This window comes from Schistocerca serialis, chromosome 2 (assembly GCF_023864345.2).
Source record: "Schistocerca serialis cubense isolate TAMUIC-IGC-003099 chromosome 2, iqSchSeri2.2, whole genome shotgun sequence".
Lineage (NCBI taxonomy): Eukaryota > Metazoa > Arthropoda > Insecta > Orthoptera > Acrididae > Schistocerca > Schistocerca serialis.
In genome coordinates this window covers 273,592,354-273,612,330 of record NC_064639.1, presented here as the reverse complement: position 1 = coordinate 273,612,330, position 19,977 = coordinate 273,592,354, and the positions used below count along the sequence as shown (strand labels likewise).

Sequence of the window (19,977 nt, the reverse complement as noted above, 5' to 3'; positions counted from 1 at the left end):
TTCACTCGCAACACACCACAGACAGCTGTGTGTTCTGGGGGCTACTTCAAATGCAGAGAGACATCCCCAGCAAAGAGGTTGAAAGCAATGAGTTAACTGGGCTAGAATAAAATGTCAAAGAGGCTGGGTGGGTAAGATGTGTACACACGTCATGTTAGCTGAAAAACAAAAGTACTTAAACATGTTCCATCTTGGTACCATTCAGAATAAGGCATATGTCCATGTGAAGTTTTTTGCTCCAAATGAGCATTCCTGTCATATCCTTGAACATTTACCATTTTTCTTGGACATCCTGTACATGACAACATGGTATAATTAATGTTGGATGTAAACAGTAGGAGTAAAATGCAGGATAACAAAATGCCATCAAATTAAGTAGCATGAATTCTGACAGTAATGTTTTTGTAATAACGAAAAATGGTAAATAACCACTATCCACACAAACATCATAAATTGAATGTATAATAGTGTAAGAGAAAACCTTGTTTATGCACTTATCTGTTGACCAACAACACCATGATTGTTTGCTTTGGTATTACTGTTTGTTTTGCACCCAGAATTTTGGCCTCTCATACTGAATGAGTGATGAGTCAAATACTTATGATGTTTTTAGAGTGTCCGAGCAGGAAATGGTGGTGGCTTGAATGCTGATGGCTTGATAGGGATTTGAAGACCACTGCATTTGACTGTGTAAATCACAATATCCTTTTAAGTAAACTAGAATATTATAGTGTAACAGGAAATGCTGCAAAATGGTTCAAATCTTATATCTCTGGCAGGAAACAAAGGGTGTTATTAGGAAAGAGACATGTATCAAGCTATCAGGCATCATCCAACTGGGAACTAATTACATGTGGGGTCCCACAAGGTTCCATTTTGGGGCCCTTACTTTTTCTTGTGTATATCAATGACCTTTCATCAGTAACATTACCAGATGCCAAGTTTGTTTTGTTTGCTGATGATACAAACATTGCAATAAATAGCAAATCAAGTGTAGTCTTAGAAAGATCAGCCAATAAAATATTTGTAGACATTAATCACTGGTTCCTAGCCAATTCTTTGTCACTAAACTTTGAAAAAACACACTACATGCAGTTCAGAACTTGTAAGGGGTGTCCCAAGAGTATATGTCTAACATATGATGACAAGAAGATAGAAGAAGTGGACGGTGTTAAATTCTTGGGATTACAGCTTGATAATAAATTCAACTGGGAGGAGCACACCACAGAACTGCTGAAGCGTCTTAACAAATCTCTGTTTGCAATGCGAATTTTGTCAGACATAGGGGATATAAAAATGAAAAAGCTGGCATACTATGCTTACTTTCATTCCATAATGTCATATGGGATTATTTTCTGGGGTAATTCATCAAGCCAAGCTAAAGTTTTCCGGGCACAAAAACGTGCAGTAAGAATTATATGTGGTGTGAACTCAAGAACATCCTGCAGAAGCCTGTTTAGGGAACTAGGGATACTAACTACAGCTTCCCAATATATTTATTCCTTAATGAAATTTGTCATTAAAAATATATCACTTTTTCAAACCAACAGCTCAATTCATGGAATCAATACTAGAAATAAGAATAATCTTCACAAGGATTTAAAGTCACTTAGTCTTGTACAAAAAGGTGTGCATTATTCAGGAACACACATTTTCAATAACTTGCCAGCAGCCATAAAAAGCTTAACAACCAATGAAATTCAGTTTAAGAGAAGCCTAAAGGATTTATTGGTGGCCAACTCCTTCTACTCCATTGATGAATTTCTGAGGAAAACCAACTGATTTGTATATAAGTACAACATAACTTCTGCACAATTTCAGTGCAGTAATGTGTTCACTGAAAATTTGTGTGTGTGTGTGTGTGTGTGTGTGTGTGTGTGTGTGTGTGTGTGTGTGTAAGTATAATCTAACTTCTGCACCATTTCAGTGCAGTAATGTGTTCATTGTAAATAAGTATTACAGTAGTTGTATTACATGTTTCTTACCTTATAAATAAATATAAAACTTTTTTATTTTAAATTCAGTGCAATAGTATTTGTAAAATGACTCTTAGTGTTCATTAAAAAATGACGATCATTCCACTTGGGACCTGTGGAATGGTACATTAGCTTATTTGTTTTAGTTTAAATATTTGTCATGTATTGTTGTTTTTCTGACATGTTCCACATCCTGGAGGACCTCCTCACTACGGATCAATTGGAATGAAAGTAAATCTAATCTAATCTAATCTAATCTAATCTGCTACTGAATGTGAGCATCGATGGTCTAACCACTATGCCATTTCATATGGTATTTGGTTTGAGTTCTGATGTCTAGTAAATGGGGAGTGAGGTGTGATCACTGGAGCCTTCATTTGAGTACTATCAAATCTGAAGCTTTTTATGTACTGTCTCATGTGGTGTGCCAGATGCAAATTCTTGGTTACATCACTAACTTGTACTTTGGAATCTGAAACAATGAAGCTTTTGCATCTATTATTGTAAATGGTACTTCAGATGTTCCATGTGTTTATAGCCAAAGTAAAACACAAATACTGCATTATTTATATATCCAGAATTCCAGAAGACAACTGCTTGAAAACTACAAAACTACAAAAACTATTTGGAGAAGAATTTTTCACAGAAGTTGGTTTTTAGTGACAAAGCCATGTTTCAAGAGTATGACAAACATATAGTCGTAACAAGAACAACCTTCAGAGATGTTGATCTCTCAGATGGCTCCATAAACATATTGATTCATATCAAGCACACTGACAACCAATAGTACTTTCACTTTGACAGCTGTCACCCATTCCATGTCAAAAAGTCTCTTCCCTATGGAATTGCCACCCAACCTATTAAATGTCATCCCTTGTGGTCAGGTCAGGTGCAAGATCTGCCCTATTCACTCACCAAACTATGGAAAACTGCAAACTTGACCATCCAGTTGCCAAACACACTGCACACTGTGACAAAAATGGCTTCAACAGCTGCTTCACTACAAGAGACATTTGGGTACTCACTTCCAGTACAAGTTCCTCTGAACTATGCAGGTAGGAATTGCATTTCCAGCATATCCTGCATTCTCACAATGGCCTAAACTTCTTGTAAACTGTTTCTCACTACTTCAGTTACCTTTTCCCTTCTCTGTTCTGTCCATGTTGCTCCTTCCCCATCCATTTTGCGTATTACCTTCTCCCACCATCCCCCCCCCCCCTTCCAATCCCATATTGATGTTATTTCTCTCTCTCTCTCTCTCTCTCTCTCTCTCTCTCTCTCTCTCTCTACCTCTACTTCTCTGCCACCCCCCTCTCCCATTTCATCCCTCTTCCTCCCCATCCTCCTTCCCATCCATCTCTCTCCTCCCTGTTCATCTCCATCTTGTTCTCACCCTTTTCCCCTGCCCTCTCCCTTTCTCTACATCTCTTATTTTATCCTCTGAATGCCTTTTGTCTTGTTATGCAGCTGCTACATCATCTGTCACAAAACCTACCTGCATTATCACATTACCCTCTACTTTCCTTGTCCATACTTTCTACCCCCTCCCCACCTCCTCCTTTCCAGGCAACTGCTCTCAATAATAGATAATCAGTAATAAATGCTGCACATGTGATAGTAGTGTTCATTTGTGTGTGTGTGTGTGTGTGTGTGTGTGTGTGTGTGTGTGTGTGTGTGTGTGTGTGTGTGTGTGTGTGTGTGAATGCATGCACTTTTACTAGAAAAAGACCCATAACTTGAAAGATAGTGTGAATACTGTGTTCTGTTTATAACAAGCATGTTTCGGGCACAGAACATTCACAAGAGATTGTGGAACGCATTTATGATTCATCTAAAGTTTTGTAACATGTTCATTTGAAAGTTTATTGATCATTTTTCACTGCAGGGAAAACTGTGACTGGTTTCATATACCTGGACATGCTACAGCAAGGCTTATGCCACAATTACAGCAAGGCAGTGGAGAGTTCATTTTGCAATAAGATGATGCTCCACCATATTTTAATTTATATGTTCATGATTACCTCAATGCTGGACAGCCTCATGTTAGGATGTACAAGCTGCCCATCATGACTCTCCTCTTTTTCAGTGGCCCCGATGGTCATCTGATGTAGCTCCATGTGATGTCTTCTAATGGGATTATGTCAAAGAGTGTGTGTCTCCTGCTTCCATTGTTGCTTAATTCAGAAGAATTGTAAGGAAGTATTGGTCGCTGATATTAGGGGACATTAAAGTTTAATGTCCTGTTGACAATGAGGTCATTAGAGATGGAACACAAGCTTGGAGAAGGAAAGCAGCTGTGCCCTTTTGAAGAAACCATCCTGGCATCTGATGTAGGGAAACCACAGGGAACTTAAATCAGAATGGCTGAACATGGGTTTGAAACTGATGTCCTCCCAAATGCCAGTCCAGTGTGCTAACCTCTGTGCTACCCTGTTCGGTGTTGCTAATATTGGCCATGACATGTTGGAACAGGTGTGCCAATGGTTTGATTATCGTTTTGGCAACACTGTACAACTGTAATGTGAGTTAAAAAACTTGCAGGGATGCTCTCCACTGATATGTGTCTATTTTCTGTGTCTTGCAGATTTTGCACAGTCATCTTTTGAAACTGAGGTACTTATGAATAATCCTGTATCATTCTCGATTACCTTCAATAAAGTAGTGAATTAGAAGAAATATATGACAAAAGGAACATCAGTCAACTAAAAAGTAAACTTAATGCTGTTTACAAACCTGTACACAATGTGTTCTGTTGGATGACTAAATTCTGGTGGTTGCCATGTGATTGTGACCCATGTAGCACTGTGTCCAGAAACTGCGAGAGAATGTGGTGGAGATGTCACACCTGGAATACCCTCCTTGCCAACATCTGACAAAAAATGTTGTACTTCATGAATATCGTGTTTCATATTATCTTGCAGATCATATGTAAAGTTCATAAAAATACATTGAAAAGAACTTGATTACCTGTGTTAGTAATATTGATCATGAGAACTGAGGATGGCAACGAGGTTCCGTGCTCATTCACGGAAACAACAAAAAAGTTGTAAATGCTTCCACTTTCAAGACCAGTTATTTTGGCACTTGTTGATGTTACATTCATTTGCTGAAAATATAGAACATAATGGTAAGCCCCCTCAAAACGTAGTGGGCATGTTCAAAACACATGATATGCATAGCTAACAATTATGGTAGGATAGCAACAGATAGTAATGTGTGCTATCAAATACATGTGTTACTAGTTATGCTGCCGCATTTCCTACAGCCACCACTGCAGCATGAGGGCACTGCCATTAACAACTATGCCACTGCTGATGAGATGCATGCATCTGCTCTCCGGAGCGCCAGTGGCGGGTGTACCTAATTTCAAACATTTGTGGAATGTCTCCGTTTTGTGTGTTTGCCAGTTGAATAAATATTTATAGACTTTCATACTGGCCATGGCTTGACATCTTCTGAATAGACATTGTATTGAAGAGTGACAGATTTATAAATCTTTTGTATATGTATATATTTCTAAACTCAGATCTACTCTTAGCAACTGATGCTATAATTACAGCAATGTAGTTATATATTATTTCTACTATTTGATGTAACTGAATGGACAAAAAATCTACTCACTAAGTGGTGGCAGAACATGCACATAAAAGAAGGTTATATTTATGCAAGCTTTTGAAGCAACTAACTCCTTCTTCTGACACTAGGGGAAGGAAGAGGAGTGAAGGAAAAGGACTGAAGAGGTTTAGGAAAAGGGGGTAGGCTTTGGAAAAGTCTCCCAGATCTGCAGATCAGGGGTGACTTACTGGACGGGATGAGAAGGAAAGACTGATTGTTTGGGACTGCATTGGGTCAGATTTGAAAACTTGAGAGCTTAAAGGTGGAAGACAGGGTAATATGCAAGACAGCCCATTAATATTAAATGAGCACATTCCTAAGTACGATACAAGTCAGCAGTCTGACCTACATATGTTTCAGCCCAGAACGACTTGTTACCAAAAAAGTGTTCTACATGCTGGGATACAGATTTATAGTAATCTACCAGCTGAAATTAAAAAAAACACAGATTTCAAGAGTTTTCACATATAAATTAAAAAAAATCGTTTGCAGTGAAACTTTTACATAATAAATAATTTTTTTGAAAAATATAATAAATGTAACAAAGTTCTTAATAACTGATCACTCAGGCGTAATTATAGTGTATGTTGCCTTCAAGCATGAACAACTGAAAGTACAATGTAATGTCTATTACCTTCTTGTAATATTGAGCAAACTTTCATGAAACAATTAAAATTGTAACGACATAATTGTAAAAATTACTTGCAAAAATGTATGCTGACTTGTCCAATATCATATGTGCAAATTTTACAATATTATGGTTACTTGGATCAGTAAAATATAATACAAATTCAATACTGCTAAAATATCATTCATGAGTTAGTAAATAAATGCATTGTATGTAAGAGAGGTGGGAGGGGGATGGCGAAAAATAGATAGGTCAGAAAATGAAAGATGTACAAAACTAAAATGGAGTGAAGAAAGTAGTAATTATTGTGAAGAAATGTTGACACTCAGAAATTAACATGAATTAAAGCCAAGTGTGTGGCAAGAACCAAGAACATGTTGTAGCACTAATTCCCACCTGTGAAGATCTGTGAAGCTAGTGTCTGGAGGAAGAATCCAGATGGCATGTGTGGTGAAACAGTCACTGAAGTCATGACTGTTATGTTGTAGAGCATGCTCTCCAACACAGTACTGTGTGCTGCCAGTATAGACCCTCTGCCTATGCCCATTCATCAAAACTGGTAATTTGGTGGTAGTCATGCTGATGTAAAAGGCCCAACAGTCTTTCCTTAACAGCTGGTGTATGACATGTGTCATCCCACGAGTGGCCCTCCCTTTTATAGTAAATGTCTTGCCAGTTACAGGACTGGGATAGATGGTGGTAGGTCAGTGCATAGTGCAATCCTTGCAGTAGGGACAGTCACAGGGATATGAGCCATAGGATAGGGAGATTTTTGCAGAAGAAGCTTACTGTGGGACAGGAGATAGGGAGAGCAACAAAAAGCTGTTCTAGATGTGGTGGGCAAAATCTCAGACACAATGGATCTCATTCCAGGGGTGATTTTAGAAAGTCATGCCCTTGTCAAACTAGTTGATTAATACATTCCAGACCAGAATGATACTGAGTTACAAGTGGCGTACTCCGAAGTTATTTTTCAGAGGGCTCAGCAGTACCAGGATTGGATGTGATGGCCCAGGAAATCTCCTTTTAACTAGGCTGGTGGTGTAATTACATCCAGTGAAGGCTGAGGTGAGAATGGTGGTGTAAAGAGTCTGCATCCAAACTAATGTGTTTGCTTTGAATGCCAAAGCTGTTTCTGAGGGAACACTTGACATGAAAAGGACGGCAGCCATCGAAATTTAAGTACCGGTGTCTGTTAGTAGGTTTAATGTGGACAGAAGTGTGTAGCTGACCTTCAGTGAGGATGAGATCAACATCAAGGAAAGGGGGATGGCATTTAGAATAGGACCATGTGAAATTTAATTGGGAGAAGGTATTTAGAGATTCCAGGAATTTTAACAGGTCAGCCTCACCATAAGTCCACATTGCAATGAATCTTATCACATATTACATCTGTTATTTTCAAAAACATGCTTTTGCAATATAAAAACTAAGATCCCACATTCTATTTCATGAAACCTGCTTGTCCCTTGGATTTAGTCCCAAAGGCCTAACATTGAAAGTCCCGGTTTCTAAATGTAATCCTACTCCACACCAGGTTCTTTATCAGTTTCAAATATAGAAATCGCTTACCCTTCCTGACTAATCTGTGACCCATCTGCCAATTTCCACTCCACCAGACTTCTCTGCTTCTACAAAATCCTGCAGTTATCTGTCTTTCATGTTTCTTTGGATGGTATCATCTGCCGAGCCAACTTCAGAGTGCAACAACATGCCAGACCTCACCTCAAAAAAGTTATCCCACCTTCTCCTAAACTACCTCAAAAATGGTGTTTCCCTTCCTGTTCCTCCACAGCTCCCTAAACATCCACACAATCAACCACCACTCATCTCCTACAGACTGAGCTTGGCCAACCTCCTTAACATCCAATGGCCTTCACCACCCAGACCAATAATAACTCAAAATCACAGGAACCAGTCACACAAGACAGTGTTCTCAATCTCTTGTCTAAAGCACTGTCCCCTCCTGAATTATCTATATTATCCAAGGGTCTCACTTCAGTCCTAAACCTGTATTTGTTCATGCTGCTTTGGTGAAGGACCTACCTTCCTTCACATGTAATGTCAACTGTAAATAATTTGCAATCCAAACTCAAAACTTTTCCAACAGCAAACCTGACACTGAACCCTGTCTTGAACAGTTCTGACCATTATCCCAACATGATCCATCACCACTATCTCAAAATCATCCTATACAAGCCTTTCCTCAGATCTAGCATTGTTTGACAACCCTTCCTCAGGTACCTACAACATGATCCTAACCTGTCCTCTGCAGAACACCAAGCTGTGAATTCCATAAAAGTTGATGACTCCATCATAATTCTCCCTGCACACAAAGGATCTACCACTGTGGTACTTGACCGAAAGGAGTACTTAAGTGAAGGTCTGTGCCAGCTGCCTGACACCTCTACATACAGCATCTGCCATCAAGATCCAATCCCTGTGTTTCAAACTGACCTGCAGTTCCTCCTCAAAACCTCAGGCCCCTCACAAGGACTAACACCTCGGTCTAGACCTTCTTAACCCAAACAAACTATGCACCCCCACCTTTTACCTTCTTCCTTAGATCTATAAACCCAATCATCCTGGCCATCCTATAGTTGCCAGCTTCAAAGCACCCACCGAACATGTAGCTGTATTAGCTGAGCAGTACCTGCAATCCATAGTGGAAGTCTTTACCCTTATCTTAAAGACACAAACCATTTCCTAGATTGTCTGAAATTCATGCCCGTCCCACTTCCACCAGACACCTTGTTCATCACCATTGATGCCACCTCCCTCTATTTCAACATCCCCTATGTCCATAGTTTGTTGGCTGCTGAGCATCTCCTCAGTCAGCACTGACCTGATTCCAAACCTATGACATCCTTCTTCCTCATGTTGATCAACTCTATACTTACCAACATCTGCTTCACCTTTGAGGGTCAGACATAAAAACAGATCAGGAGTATGACCATAGGAACCAGGATGGCTCATTCTTTTGTGAACCTTCTCATGGGTTGCTGTGTGGGGGTCTTCCTGGAACACATGTCTTCAACCCCTGGTTTGGTGGTTTCATTTAGATATATTGATGATGTCTTTGCCATGTGGACTCACAGCAAGGCTAACATGTTAAAATTCCTGGAATCTCTAAATACCTTCTCCCAATTAAATTTCACATGGTCCTATTCCAAATCCCATGCCCCTTTCCTCATGTTGATATCATCCTTATCAAAGGCCAGCTCCACACTTCCGTCCACATTAAACTTACTAACAAACAACAGCACTTACATTTTGACAGTTGCCATCCTTTCCATGTCAAACATTCCCTGCCTCAGATACAGCCTTGGCATTTGAGGCAAATGTATTTGTTTGGATGCAGATTCTTCACAGCAACAAACCACCATTCTCACCTCAGCTTTCACTGGATGTAATTAACCCACCAGCCTAGTTCAAAAGCAGATTTCCCAAGCCACCACACTCAATCCTGATACTGCTCAAATGGTTCAAATGGCTCTGAGCACTATGGGACTTAACATCTGAGGTCATCAGTCCCCTAGAACTTAGAACTACTTAAACCTAACTAACCTAAGGACATCACACACATCCATGCCTGAGGCAGGATTCGAACCTGCGACCGCAGCGGTCGCGCGGTTCCAGACTGTAGTGCCTAGAACCGCTCGGCCACCCCGGCCGGCGATACTGCTCATCTCTCCAAAGAACCACTATGGAGCACACCTCTTGTCACGCAGTATTATCCTGGTCTGGAGTATATTAATCAACTACTTCAATAAGGCCATGATTTCCTAAAATCATACATGGAATGAGATCCATGGTGTCTGAGATTTTGTCCACCACATCTAGAACAGCTTCTCATTGCCCTCAAATTTCCACCATGTCCTTGTCAGACACTATGCTTCTTTTGCACCCATCTCCCTATCCTATGGTTCCTAAGCGTTTGATTGTCCCCGCTGCAAGACTTGCACTATGCAGCCTCCTACCACCATACATCACAACCCTGTAACTGGCAACATCAAAGGGAGAGCCACCTGTGAAATGACACACATCATATACCAGCTCTTATGGAAACACTGTTGGTCCTTTTACATCAGTACGACTACCACCAGATTATCGGTTAGGATGAGTGGGCATAGGCAGGGGGGGTATACTGACAACACACAACACTGTGTTGCAGAGCATGCTCTATGGCTTGACAGTCATAACCTCGGTGCCTGTTTCACCACACATGCCACCTGGATTCTTCCTTCAGACATCAGTTTCTCAGAACTTCATGGGTGGGAACTAGCATTACAACATGTCCTTGGTTCTCACCAGCCACCTGGCCTTAATTTAGATTAATTTCTGAGTCTTGGCATTTCTTCATATTAATTACTACTTTATTCACTCCATTTTAGTTTTATACATCTTCATTTTCTGACGTGTTTATTTTTCACCATCCCCCCCCCCCCCCACCTCTTACATATAATGCACTTAGCTTTTCACCCTTATTAACTTGTGTACAATGTTTCAGTATAATCTCTGTCTTGCATATTACCCTGCGTCCACCTTTAAGCTCTCAGATTTTCAAATCTCATCCAGTGCAGTACCCAACAATCAGTATTTCCTTCTCACCCTGTCCAGTAAGTCTCCCCTGACCCATGGTTCTGGGTGACTTTTCAGATATCTGCCACTTTTCCAAAACCTTTCCAGTGTTTTCCCTTCCTCTTTTGTTGGAGGAAGAAGCCATTGGCTCCGAATGCCTGCATAAATATTACCTTTTTTTAAGTATGTGTTCTGCTGCCACTTTTTGAGTGGATTATTTTATCTATACAATTACATTATATTTTTACTATCTGATAATTTATGTAGAATAAATTAATATATGAACCCTCTGTTCATTAACAGCATCTGTTCCTTGCTCTAGTATCCACTGAAGAACAATGCAGCATGCCAAGGATGATGTAACAGCTAAAGAAGATGATGCAAAATGATGCAGATTTTTTTCTGCAGAATTCTGGGACAGAGTAGGTGCTGCTTCATGTAAAATGTTTTTGGAAGTTAATCATTTCCATGCTACAGATACAAAATCCAATTCAAATGTTCAACTCTGTCAGCAGTGATAAATCCAAACCAGTACTGTTGTGAATTTGATTTCTAACTAACATTATTCCAACTTGTATTTCCCACAGTTTTATTTAACTAAACTGTTTCTAAAATTTTCATTTGTGGTTATCCACTGTCATAGATATTCTGACATCAAACTTCTCCAGGTATTTGGTACCTTGCTTTTTGGTACACGTACAAGAGCTATTCAGTTGAGCATCAGGAAACTGCAAATATCATACCTACATACTATGTTATTGCATACAGAGTCATAACAACTGACATCCAGAACTCATGCAAGCAAATATTTCTTTGATTCTAGTGAAGTCTCATAGAATATTTATAGAATAAAAATCCACTTCAGTTGCTAGTAATTTTTTCCTTAATTTACTAGCAACTGCAATGGGTTGTTATTCTATAAATGTGTTCCTCAGCTGTGGATGTTTACCTGATTAAATAAGTCTCACAGAAAATACCCTTCATGTGCATAGCATGTGATATCAGGACTGCTCCTGATTAAAATTTCAGAATTTTATTAGGTCTTACTCAGTATTTATGCTCTGTTTGGTCTATTTTTCCTTTGATGACTACTGACAGAAGTCCACATTTTATAGCAGTTATATCAGGCACTGCTCTTCCATTATTCATTAAAGAGTGAGCAATAACAAGCCATACATTTTGTTTTGTAGCTGTGCCTTTGAATCAGAGTTTTCTTGTTTAATGTTGACAAATCCCCAACTTTCTTATCAGCCACTGTAAAACTGTTGATCTATGGCTACTTAACTGAAGTCCATGATTATTTTGATGTTAAATAATGCAATACAGTTGCAGCATACCCTAATTAATTAATCTATGTTTTTCAATCAGCTGTTATTACAAAATGGCAGAAAGGTGGGCTTTCTGGGGGGAAAAAAACCAATAAATTATCAAGTGCAAATTATGTTCTTTAGTTGTGGGCTTCTCTTTTTCTGCCTTATGTCTGACAACTCTCCTAATTGTTGTTTTCTATCTAGGTATTTACCATGGAGGTGGAAACACACATGGTATTACAATTTAAGGTGGGACACAGATATTTTAACAGATAATTAATTGAAGATGTCAGGATTAATGTCTTACATTGTCAAGCTTTAGCACTGTTTCGTGCATCGAGGTGTTGTCCACTTTCTGGTAGTGAACAATATATCCTGTAACTGTGCTGTTACTTGGAGGCTCCCACTCCAATGTTATGCTGTTGTCAGTGACAACAGTTGCATGTAGTTCATTAATAGGGCCAGGTAGCAGTCCAGTTCCTGAAATAAAAGGGCTGTTATGTAGTGTTTCTGTGATTTTTTTCAGTTTTGAGGTTTGTAAATAATTTAGGAGTAAAGAAGACCACTCAGTCCTGTTAGCTGTTCAACAGTCCTCTATTGCTACAAATGAAGACACAGACACTGTTATTCATTAATAAACATAAGAGAATTCATTCAGATATTCAACTAATATGAAACAGACAACAGACATTTACAATTGACAATATTTGATAAGGATAGTGTGCTACTCACCATATACTGGAGATGTTGACTCACAAACAGGCACAACAAAAAGACTATTAAACACATAAGCTTTCGGCCAGAACGGCTTCTTCTGAAATAGACAACATACACACACACATACATTCACAGAAATGCAACTCACACACACATGACCACTATCTCTGGCTGCCCAGGCCAGACTGTGAGCAACTGTGTGCGCATGATAGGAGAAGCAGTCTGGGTAGGGATGGTAAAGAGGAGGCTGGAGTGGGGAGAGAGAGGGAGAGCAGAGTATGGGTGGGGGACAGAAAAGTGCTCTTTGTGGGTGCAGATCTCCTGTGCCTTATGTCTCCGCTCACCCACCACCTCACTGTCCAGATCAAGAGGAGCCTTCCCCTCATGACTCAGTACCACTCATGTCCTGAAATGAGGGATGTCCTACCTGCTATCCTCACCATACCACCCACAGTGGTATTCCGCTGCCCACAGAACCCACACAATATCATCATCCATTCCTACACAAGCCCTGCTTCCAAACCCTTGCATCATGGCTCATATCCCTGTAATAGAGCTGGATGCAAGACCTGTCCCATACATCCTCCTAGTGCCACCTACTCCAGACCCGTCACAGGCACCACCTATCCCATCAAAGGCAGAACTACCTATGAAACCAGTCATGTTATCTACAAGCTAAGCCACAACCCCTGTGGTTCATTGTACATGGCCATGTCATCCAACAAGCTGTCTGTCCACATGAATGACCCCCCCCCCCCCCAAAAAAAAAAACACTGTGGCCTAGGAACAACTAGATCACCCAGGTGCCAAGCATGGTGCCCATCACAACTTCTTAATCTTAATGTCTGCTTCACAGCCTGTGCCATCTGGTTCCTTCCTACCAACACCAGCTTTTATGAATTGCATGGATGCAAACTCTCCCTGCATTCTATCCAATGTTCCTCTAGCCTTTGTCCTTACTTACGTATCTCCTTCTGTACTCCAGCTCCAGCACTACACAACCTTCTATTCCACAAGCACACCCACAGTCTTTCTACTTCTTTCCTCTCCTGCTACCCTCCCCCCTCTCCCCTTCCACCTGGCTGCCCTGTCCTCTTTCCAACTTGTCCCTACACTATGCTCCATTATGCTCCTACAAACAGCACTTTACTGTCCCCCACCCATACCATGCTCTCTCTCTCCCCTTCCCCATCTCAGCCTCCTCCTTTCCCCCACCACTCAGATCGCTTCTCCCATCATGCGTAGTTGCTTGCAGTCTGCAGCCAGAAACAGTCATTGTGTGTGTGAGCTACGTGTGTGTTAATGTGTTTATCCATGTTGTCTTTTTCAGAAGAAGGTCTTCTGTCTGAAGGCTTACACGTTTAGTAGTCTTTTTGTTCTGCCTGTCTGCAACTCAGCACCTCCTTTATATGGTGAGTAGCAATCCTTTTCCCAATATTGTTACTGCTCCATACTGAATTTTCCATTGTTAGATACTGGGTGGTTATAAGTAAACTTTCCCTATTTAACACATTATAACATAGAAACTAATTACCGTATGAGTACCAAACTTGGCAGTGTTAATGTCCAGAGTATGGGGTGAATGATTCTCATGTATCACAGTGTCACTGTCCAGTTCCATCTACGGCCACCAGGTGCTGTGTTCAGTCATTGTGATTCATAGTCACACACACTTGACCAGTCGCAGTGCACTTGTTGATATGTCAACACGAGCTTGGACAAAAGGAGCAGGGCATTATTGGTGAAGCTCTATTATCAAAGTAACAGTAATGCTGCAGCTGCACTTTGAGAATATCACTGGCTGAAAGAATTCTGGATGGGTCCTCTTTCTCCGCCTGAATCAACTTAGAAAGGGCATCACTCCAGGAAGAGGCTGCTGACTGGTTGCACCACAGGTGGTTAATGAAATCACTATTGTTATGGCAGACAACACTGCATGCAATACTTGATCATCAGGCAGTGCGCGTGCTGTGTCACGACAGTTGAACATCCTGTGGTCCACTGTACAGAACGTGTTTCAAACCATTCTCAAATGGTATCCATACAAGATTCATATTACATAGCTGCTTGCATCACAGGATGTGCAACAACATGTTGACTTCACTTTCCACTTTCTCGCAAGGATTGAAGTCGATGAGGGCTGGCCCTGGGCCATCCTATGGGTAGACGATGATGAAGCTCAATTTTCTCTGATGGGTGAGGTGAACACACAGAATTGCTGAGTGTGGGGATCTTCACCTCCAGTCACTACACATGAAGTTCCTCTGCTTGGTGTATGTGTCACCATATGGTGAGGCTTCATGGCTATATTCATCGTTGGCCTGTTGAAGAAAGGACGTGCAATGTGACTGTCCAATGTTACTGCGATATGCTTCACCAGCATGTCACCCGCCCTACTTGAGAGAGGCACATTGAAATCAACTGTTTTCATTACTGGTGTAGTTCACCTGCTTCTCTGAAACACGTCTGGAAATGACCGAATTATCAGCCAATCATTTCCAAATGCTTGGCGAGGACCATCACCTGATCTCAGTCCCTGTGATTTCTGTTTGTGGGGCTACCTGAAGGACAGGGTTTACTAGTGGAACGTACACACATGTGCTGATCTTAAGTGCAGCATATCAAGAGAAGTAGCCAGCATACCTATGGACATGCTTCGTTCTGCTGTGCAGAGTGCAATCTTGCACTTTCAGACTCTTCTGGACACTGATGGGCACCGTATTGAGACTCTTTTGTAGCAGTAATGGTACCAGTATGTTATGGTATGTTGTACCATAGTAGCGCATTAAAATTGTTACAATTGGATTGGGTCTGATTATTTCTCTTCCCCACGTCCTTGACCTTAATGCTACCAAGTCTGGTACTCATACGGTAATTAGTTTCTGTGTCGTAATGTGTTAAATAGGTAAAGTTTAATTATAACAACCCAGTATTTAAAATAACTGAGTAAGCATCAGTCCCCTCCCCCTCCCCCTGCCAACAGCAGCAATATGATAGTTTGTACAGGGGGGAGGGGGTGCAAGATCTGTGGAGCATGGAGTATTTTTAATATTTTGGCAAGTTATCATTAAAAAGGTCCATTTCTGACCCCATTAAATACCTGCATAATATCAACTTTTCAATCATTTTCCTGAAATAGAAACACTAGAATGCACTTTATTTTTTCCTTTCCTTGAGAGCTGACGGGGGTGGGGAGTTATGGGCACCTTGCCACCCACCCCTTTCTGCCAAGGTAGCAACTTACTATATTAAATACAGCCTGTGAGATCACATGAGTGTATACTAACATAGTAACAATTTTCTTAAGTTTATTACTTTTTCAAGGGACAATAAAAATGTTTTCTAAAAGCAGACCTAATGACTATAAGAAATATAAAATGCAGCATTTCCAGTATTTCAACTACAAATTGTGTCTATTCATGAACATTCATAGTCATTATGAAGTCTGGCAACTGGAAGCTATTTGCCAGACCAGACTCAAATCTGAACACCTGTCATTTGATTTCAGTGCTCTGTAACTGACAGAGTGCCACACACAAATTACAGCTGTCCAGATATGAGTTTTGGCTCAGCATACAGAATATTAGGGAAGGGAAAAACTCATAATTTATTTACTTATCGGTGCCTTATCTTGAAAGTATCTTTGCGTGTACCATTTTTAGGATGCAGTGTGGAAGATGTGAAGTTTTTGTCATTTTGTTGATGGAACCACTATCCGATGAGTCCTTTTCATCTGATGAGACCTTTTCAAGGATTTACAGTTAAGTATCAATAGAATTACTCCCTAATAGTGTTTGTAGTTAATAGCAAGAGTGAATTTATGAAGAAATGAGCAGTTCACAATGACAATACCACGAGGGGGGTTTGAAAAGTTCTCGGAATCACCATGAGAGGTCAGCACTAGCACAATGAGTTGTTCACATGATATTCATTGGACTGTTGCCTGTAAATGTGTGCCACATCAGTGCTCTTGGAAGAGAGCTGTGGTGGTGATGTGGTTCTGTTGTTGTTCCCACCAAGTCAACTGCGAAGATTCGAGCAGTGATTAAGTACTTTGTAAAGAAAGGTATGAAAGCAAAGGATATTCATGCTGATTTCCAGAATACACTGTAGGACTCTGCTCCTTCATATTCAACTGTTTCCAAGTGGACAAATGAATTTAAATTTGGTTGGGAGAGCTTTATGATGATCCACCCAGTGGTCGGCCAAGATGTGTCACTAATCCAGAAATCATTCCAAAAGTGCACAAAATGGTCATGGAGGATCACCGATTGAAAGTGCATGAAATTGCTCATGCTTGCCAGATGTCATCTGAAAGGCTATATCACATTTTAACTGAAGAATTAGAATTGAAAAAATTACTTGCGAGATGGGTGCTGCGACTCTTGACGAGCGCCCGCACACATGTGCTGTCACCATGGCAAAATTACACGAACTAAGGTATGAATTGTTGGCACACCCACCTTATTCACCTGATATGACTCCATCAGACTTCCGTCTCTTCCCAAAACGGAAATTTTTTCTTGGTGGACAAGATTCACATCAAACAAAGAATTGATAGCCGGAGTTGAAAACTATTTTTCAGGCCTGGAGGACATTCATTTTCAATATGGGATCAAGGCACTGTAACATCGTTGTGCCAAGTGCATTAATCTACAAGGAGACTCATTGAAAAATAAAAAAAGTTTCAGTGATTTAAGTATGTTTTTTTTCTGTTCAGTTCCAAGAACTTTTCAAACCATCCTTGTAGAAGCTTGAATAATTTATCTATCAAAAATAATAATGCACTCAATGTTGAACTTCTTCCCTATTGTAACAGTAGGGCTCAAAGTTCTTTTTGTTGTCTCACTTATTACACTCTTGATGTGAGAGCTCATCATTTTTTGTGTGATGCTCATTGTGGGATAATTTGATAGAAGAAGTTGTCTCTAGCTGTTTGAAAACTGAAATAAGTACATGGACTGTACTAAATATAATAGAAAAAAATTGTTTGACAGAAATAGCAGATGGGGTATGTAATGACACTAATATCAAAAGTGAGATCCTGAAACATATGATTTCTGTGCATTCTGTTGTCCCATACTTCATATGTTTGTAATCACTGACATAGTTTTTAATCAAGTGTATTGTAAGCCTTTATTTCACTACTGAGAATTTCAGACCTTTACTGTGACTGTTTTCTGGTATCATTTGCTATTATCAGAAGTTTCTGAAATTCTTTAGTGTTTTGAAAATTTACTCCTACACTGTGTGTTATCGCAATTGCTGCAGCATCTATTGACAGAGCTTCTTCACTCAGTGAAGTGGACCTTCCTGAGGCTATACACAATAATAAATTTACAATATCATACTGCCTCCTATGATCATAGCACTTGTGATTGCTAGAAATAATCAATCCTTACAACAGAATAAATTTACCATTACACAGGCACACTCTCCTTAATATGTAGTGACTGTATTTGCACCATGTATTTTTTTCACTTTTCCAGATATATTGTGGAAAGGAAGTTATGCTACAAGAATTTTTATGATGTCTGATGCAAAAATACCACACATAAAAAGTAGATGACTACATACAAACATAGTGATTTGACATGTTTTACAAACCTTCCTCAAAGCACTGAACAATGTTCCCAATGTATGGTATACAGGAAGTGGCAGTAATTATAAGAGAATCTGCAACAACTCCAGCACACAGCGGAAGGCAAACAGGTGGTACGCCGCGACGCATACAGCAGGTTCCATGATTGCGTCCACCAGCACCACAACGCAACAGTTTGTGGAGTTCTGATCCACACACTCCTGCCAGTGCTCTGACATCTGACATACTGGCATCATATGAGCAGAGTGGCAAACAGCTCTCACTCAAGTTAGCTGCTACGCAACAGGCTGTCACATTGTAGAAAGTAGATGCCTCAATTTTATCTTCAATCACCTAAAATAAATTTAATTAATATATGTGAAATGAACTATAGACTTGTCTGTCATAATTAGCAATCACAGTCTACATTATTTATATAGGTTATTATATAAACTATGTGAAATGAACTGCTAGATTAATATTTTTCATATTTCATTGAAATTTTCACTGGTTATAGGCCCTACAGCTTATTCATTGAAATCTTGCCACCATTATTCTCATTTGGTTTTTTCTCCATTATGAGGAAAAACAAGGAGGGAAATGAAAGTAAGGAAAAACTATAAAACTCTGCTGTCTGAAACCATTAATGATTTCAGTTAAATGTTCCAAGAGTAAATATTGGCCGATTCAATGTATTTCAGTGAAATCAGTGAGATTTTCAGTAAAGAAACTCTCTTTTCAAATACAGTAAATCACATTAATGGATGTCTTAATGGGAAAAAAATTAATTTAAATATTCCAGTATAATGAGTGTTATCATTTTCTCACATTCATTTGTACTTTTCTGTCTTGAGCTGTAACCATCTGCACTGGGCAATGATATATTACAGAGACACGTTTCAAAGAGCACATAAGATATTAGATTGTGGCAGCCTTGCTGGGAATCTTAAACACTTTATAACTATATTTGGCTTCTTATTTGGAAAAGAATCAAAAACTTCACGAAAATAGCATTTCTTAGATCTCATCAGAAGAACTGGGAGAACCCACAGTATACGCAATTTAAACCACATTCTTGATCCTCTTAAAATGAAGGGATTTACTACACTCTGTAATAACTCAGGAAATGAATACAGTATGAAATTTCATACTGATTTGGAAAGTCATGCTGTAATGGATAATGCCACAGTGAATTCAAACACTAAAGTGAATGCTGACATTGAAGATATGTTGAGTAAGCTGGAAAAGCTGGGACAGATGAGCACTTCCTCAGAAAACAACAAACACCCAGTGTAAGAAGACAAAGAAGAAGATCCTCTGTTCAGTCTCTCTTCCCCCCCCCCCCCCCCCCCCCTATGCCTGTGTTATGAAGTATTTACGCTATTGGATATCTTATGAGGATGAGGTGAAATGTTATCAGCCTGGTACAAAGGAAACGTTGATTTCAATAAAATTTTGTTTTTTTGTACATGTTGTGTAATAAGTAAGCAGTCAACGTGATCTGAAGAAAAGTAACTCCAGGTCAGATTCTCAACAACATTAGGAAAATGATAGATAGCCAGTCTCCGT

General features: G+C 39.8%; 1 protein-coding gene across 6 annotated transcripts in view; it reads right to left on the bottom strand.

The window, feature by feature from the left end:
- Positions 1 to 19,977, bottom strand: part of LOC126457029 (Ig-like and fibronectin type-III domain-containing protein 1) — a 1,179,953-nt gene that overhangs the window by 47,232 nt on the left and 1,112,744 nt on the right. For all 6 annotated transcript variants that reach the window (XM_050093007.1, XM_050093006.1, XM_050093012.1 and 3 more), the window contains 4 exons: positions 18,435 to 18,762; positions 12,418 to 12,590; positions 4,944 to 5,082; positions 4,710 to 4,845 (listed from right to left, as the gene is read on the bottom strand). In XM_050093007.1, the coding sequence (XP_049948964.1) occupies positions 4,710 to 4,845; positions 4,944 to 5,082; positions 12,418 to 12,590; positions 18,435 to 18,762 (776 nt within the window). The remainder of the gene's footprint in view (positions 1 to 4,709; positions 4,846 to 4,943; positions 5,083 to 12,417; positions 12,591 to 18,434; positions 18,763 to 19,977) is intronic.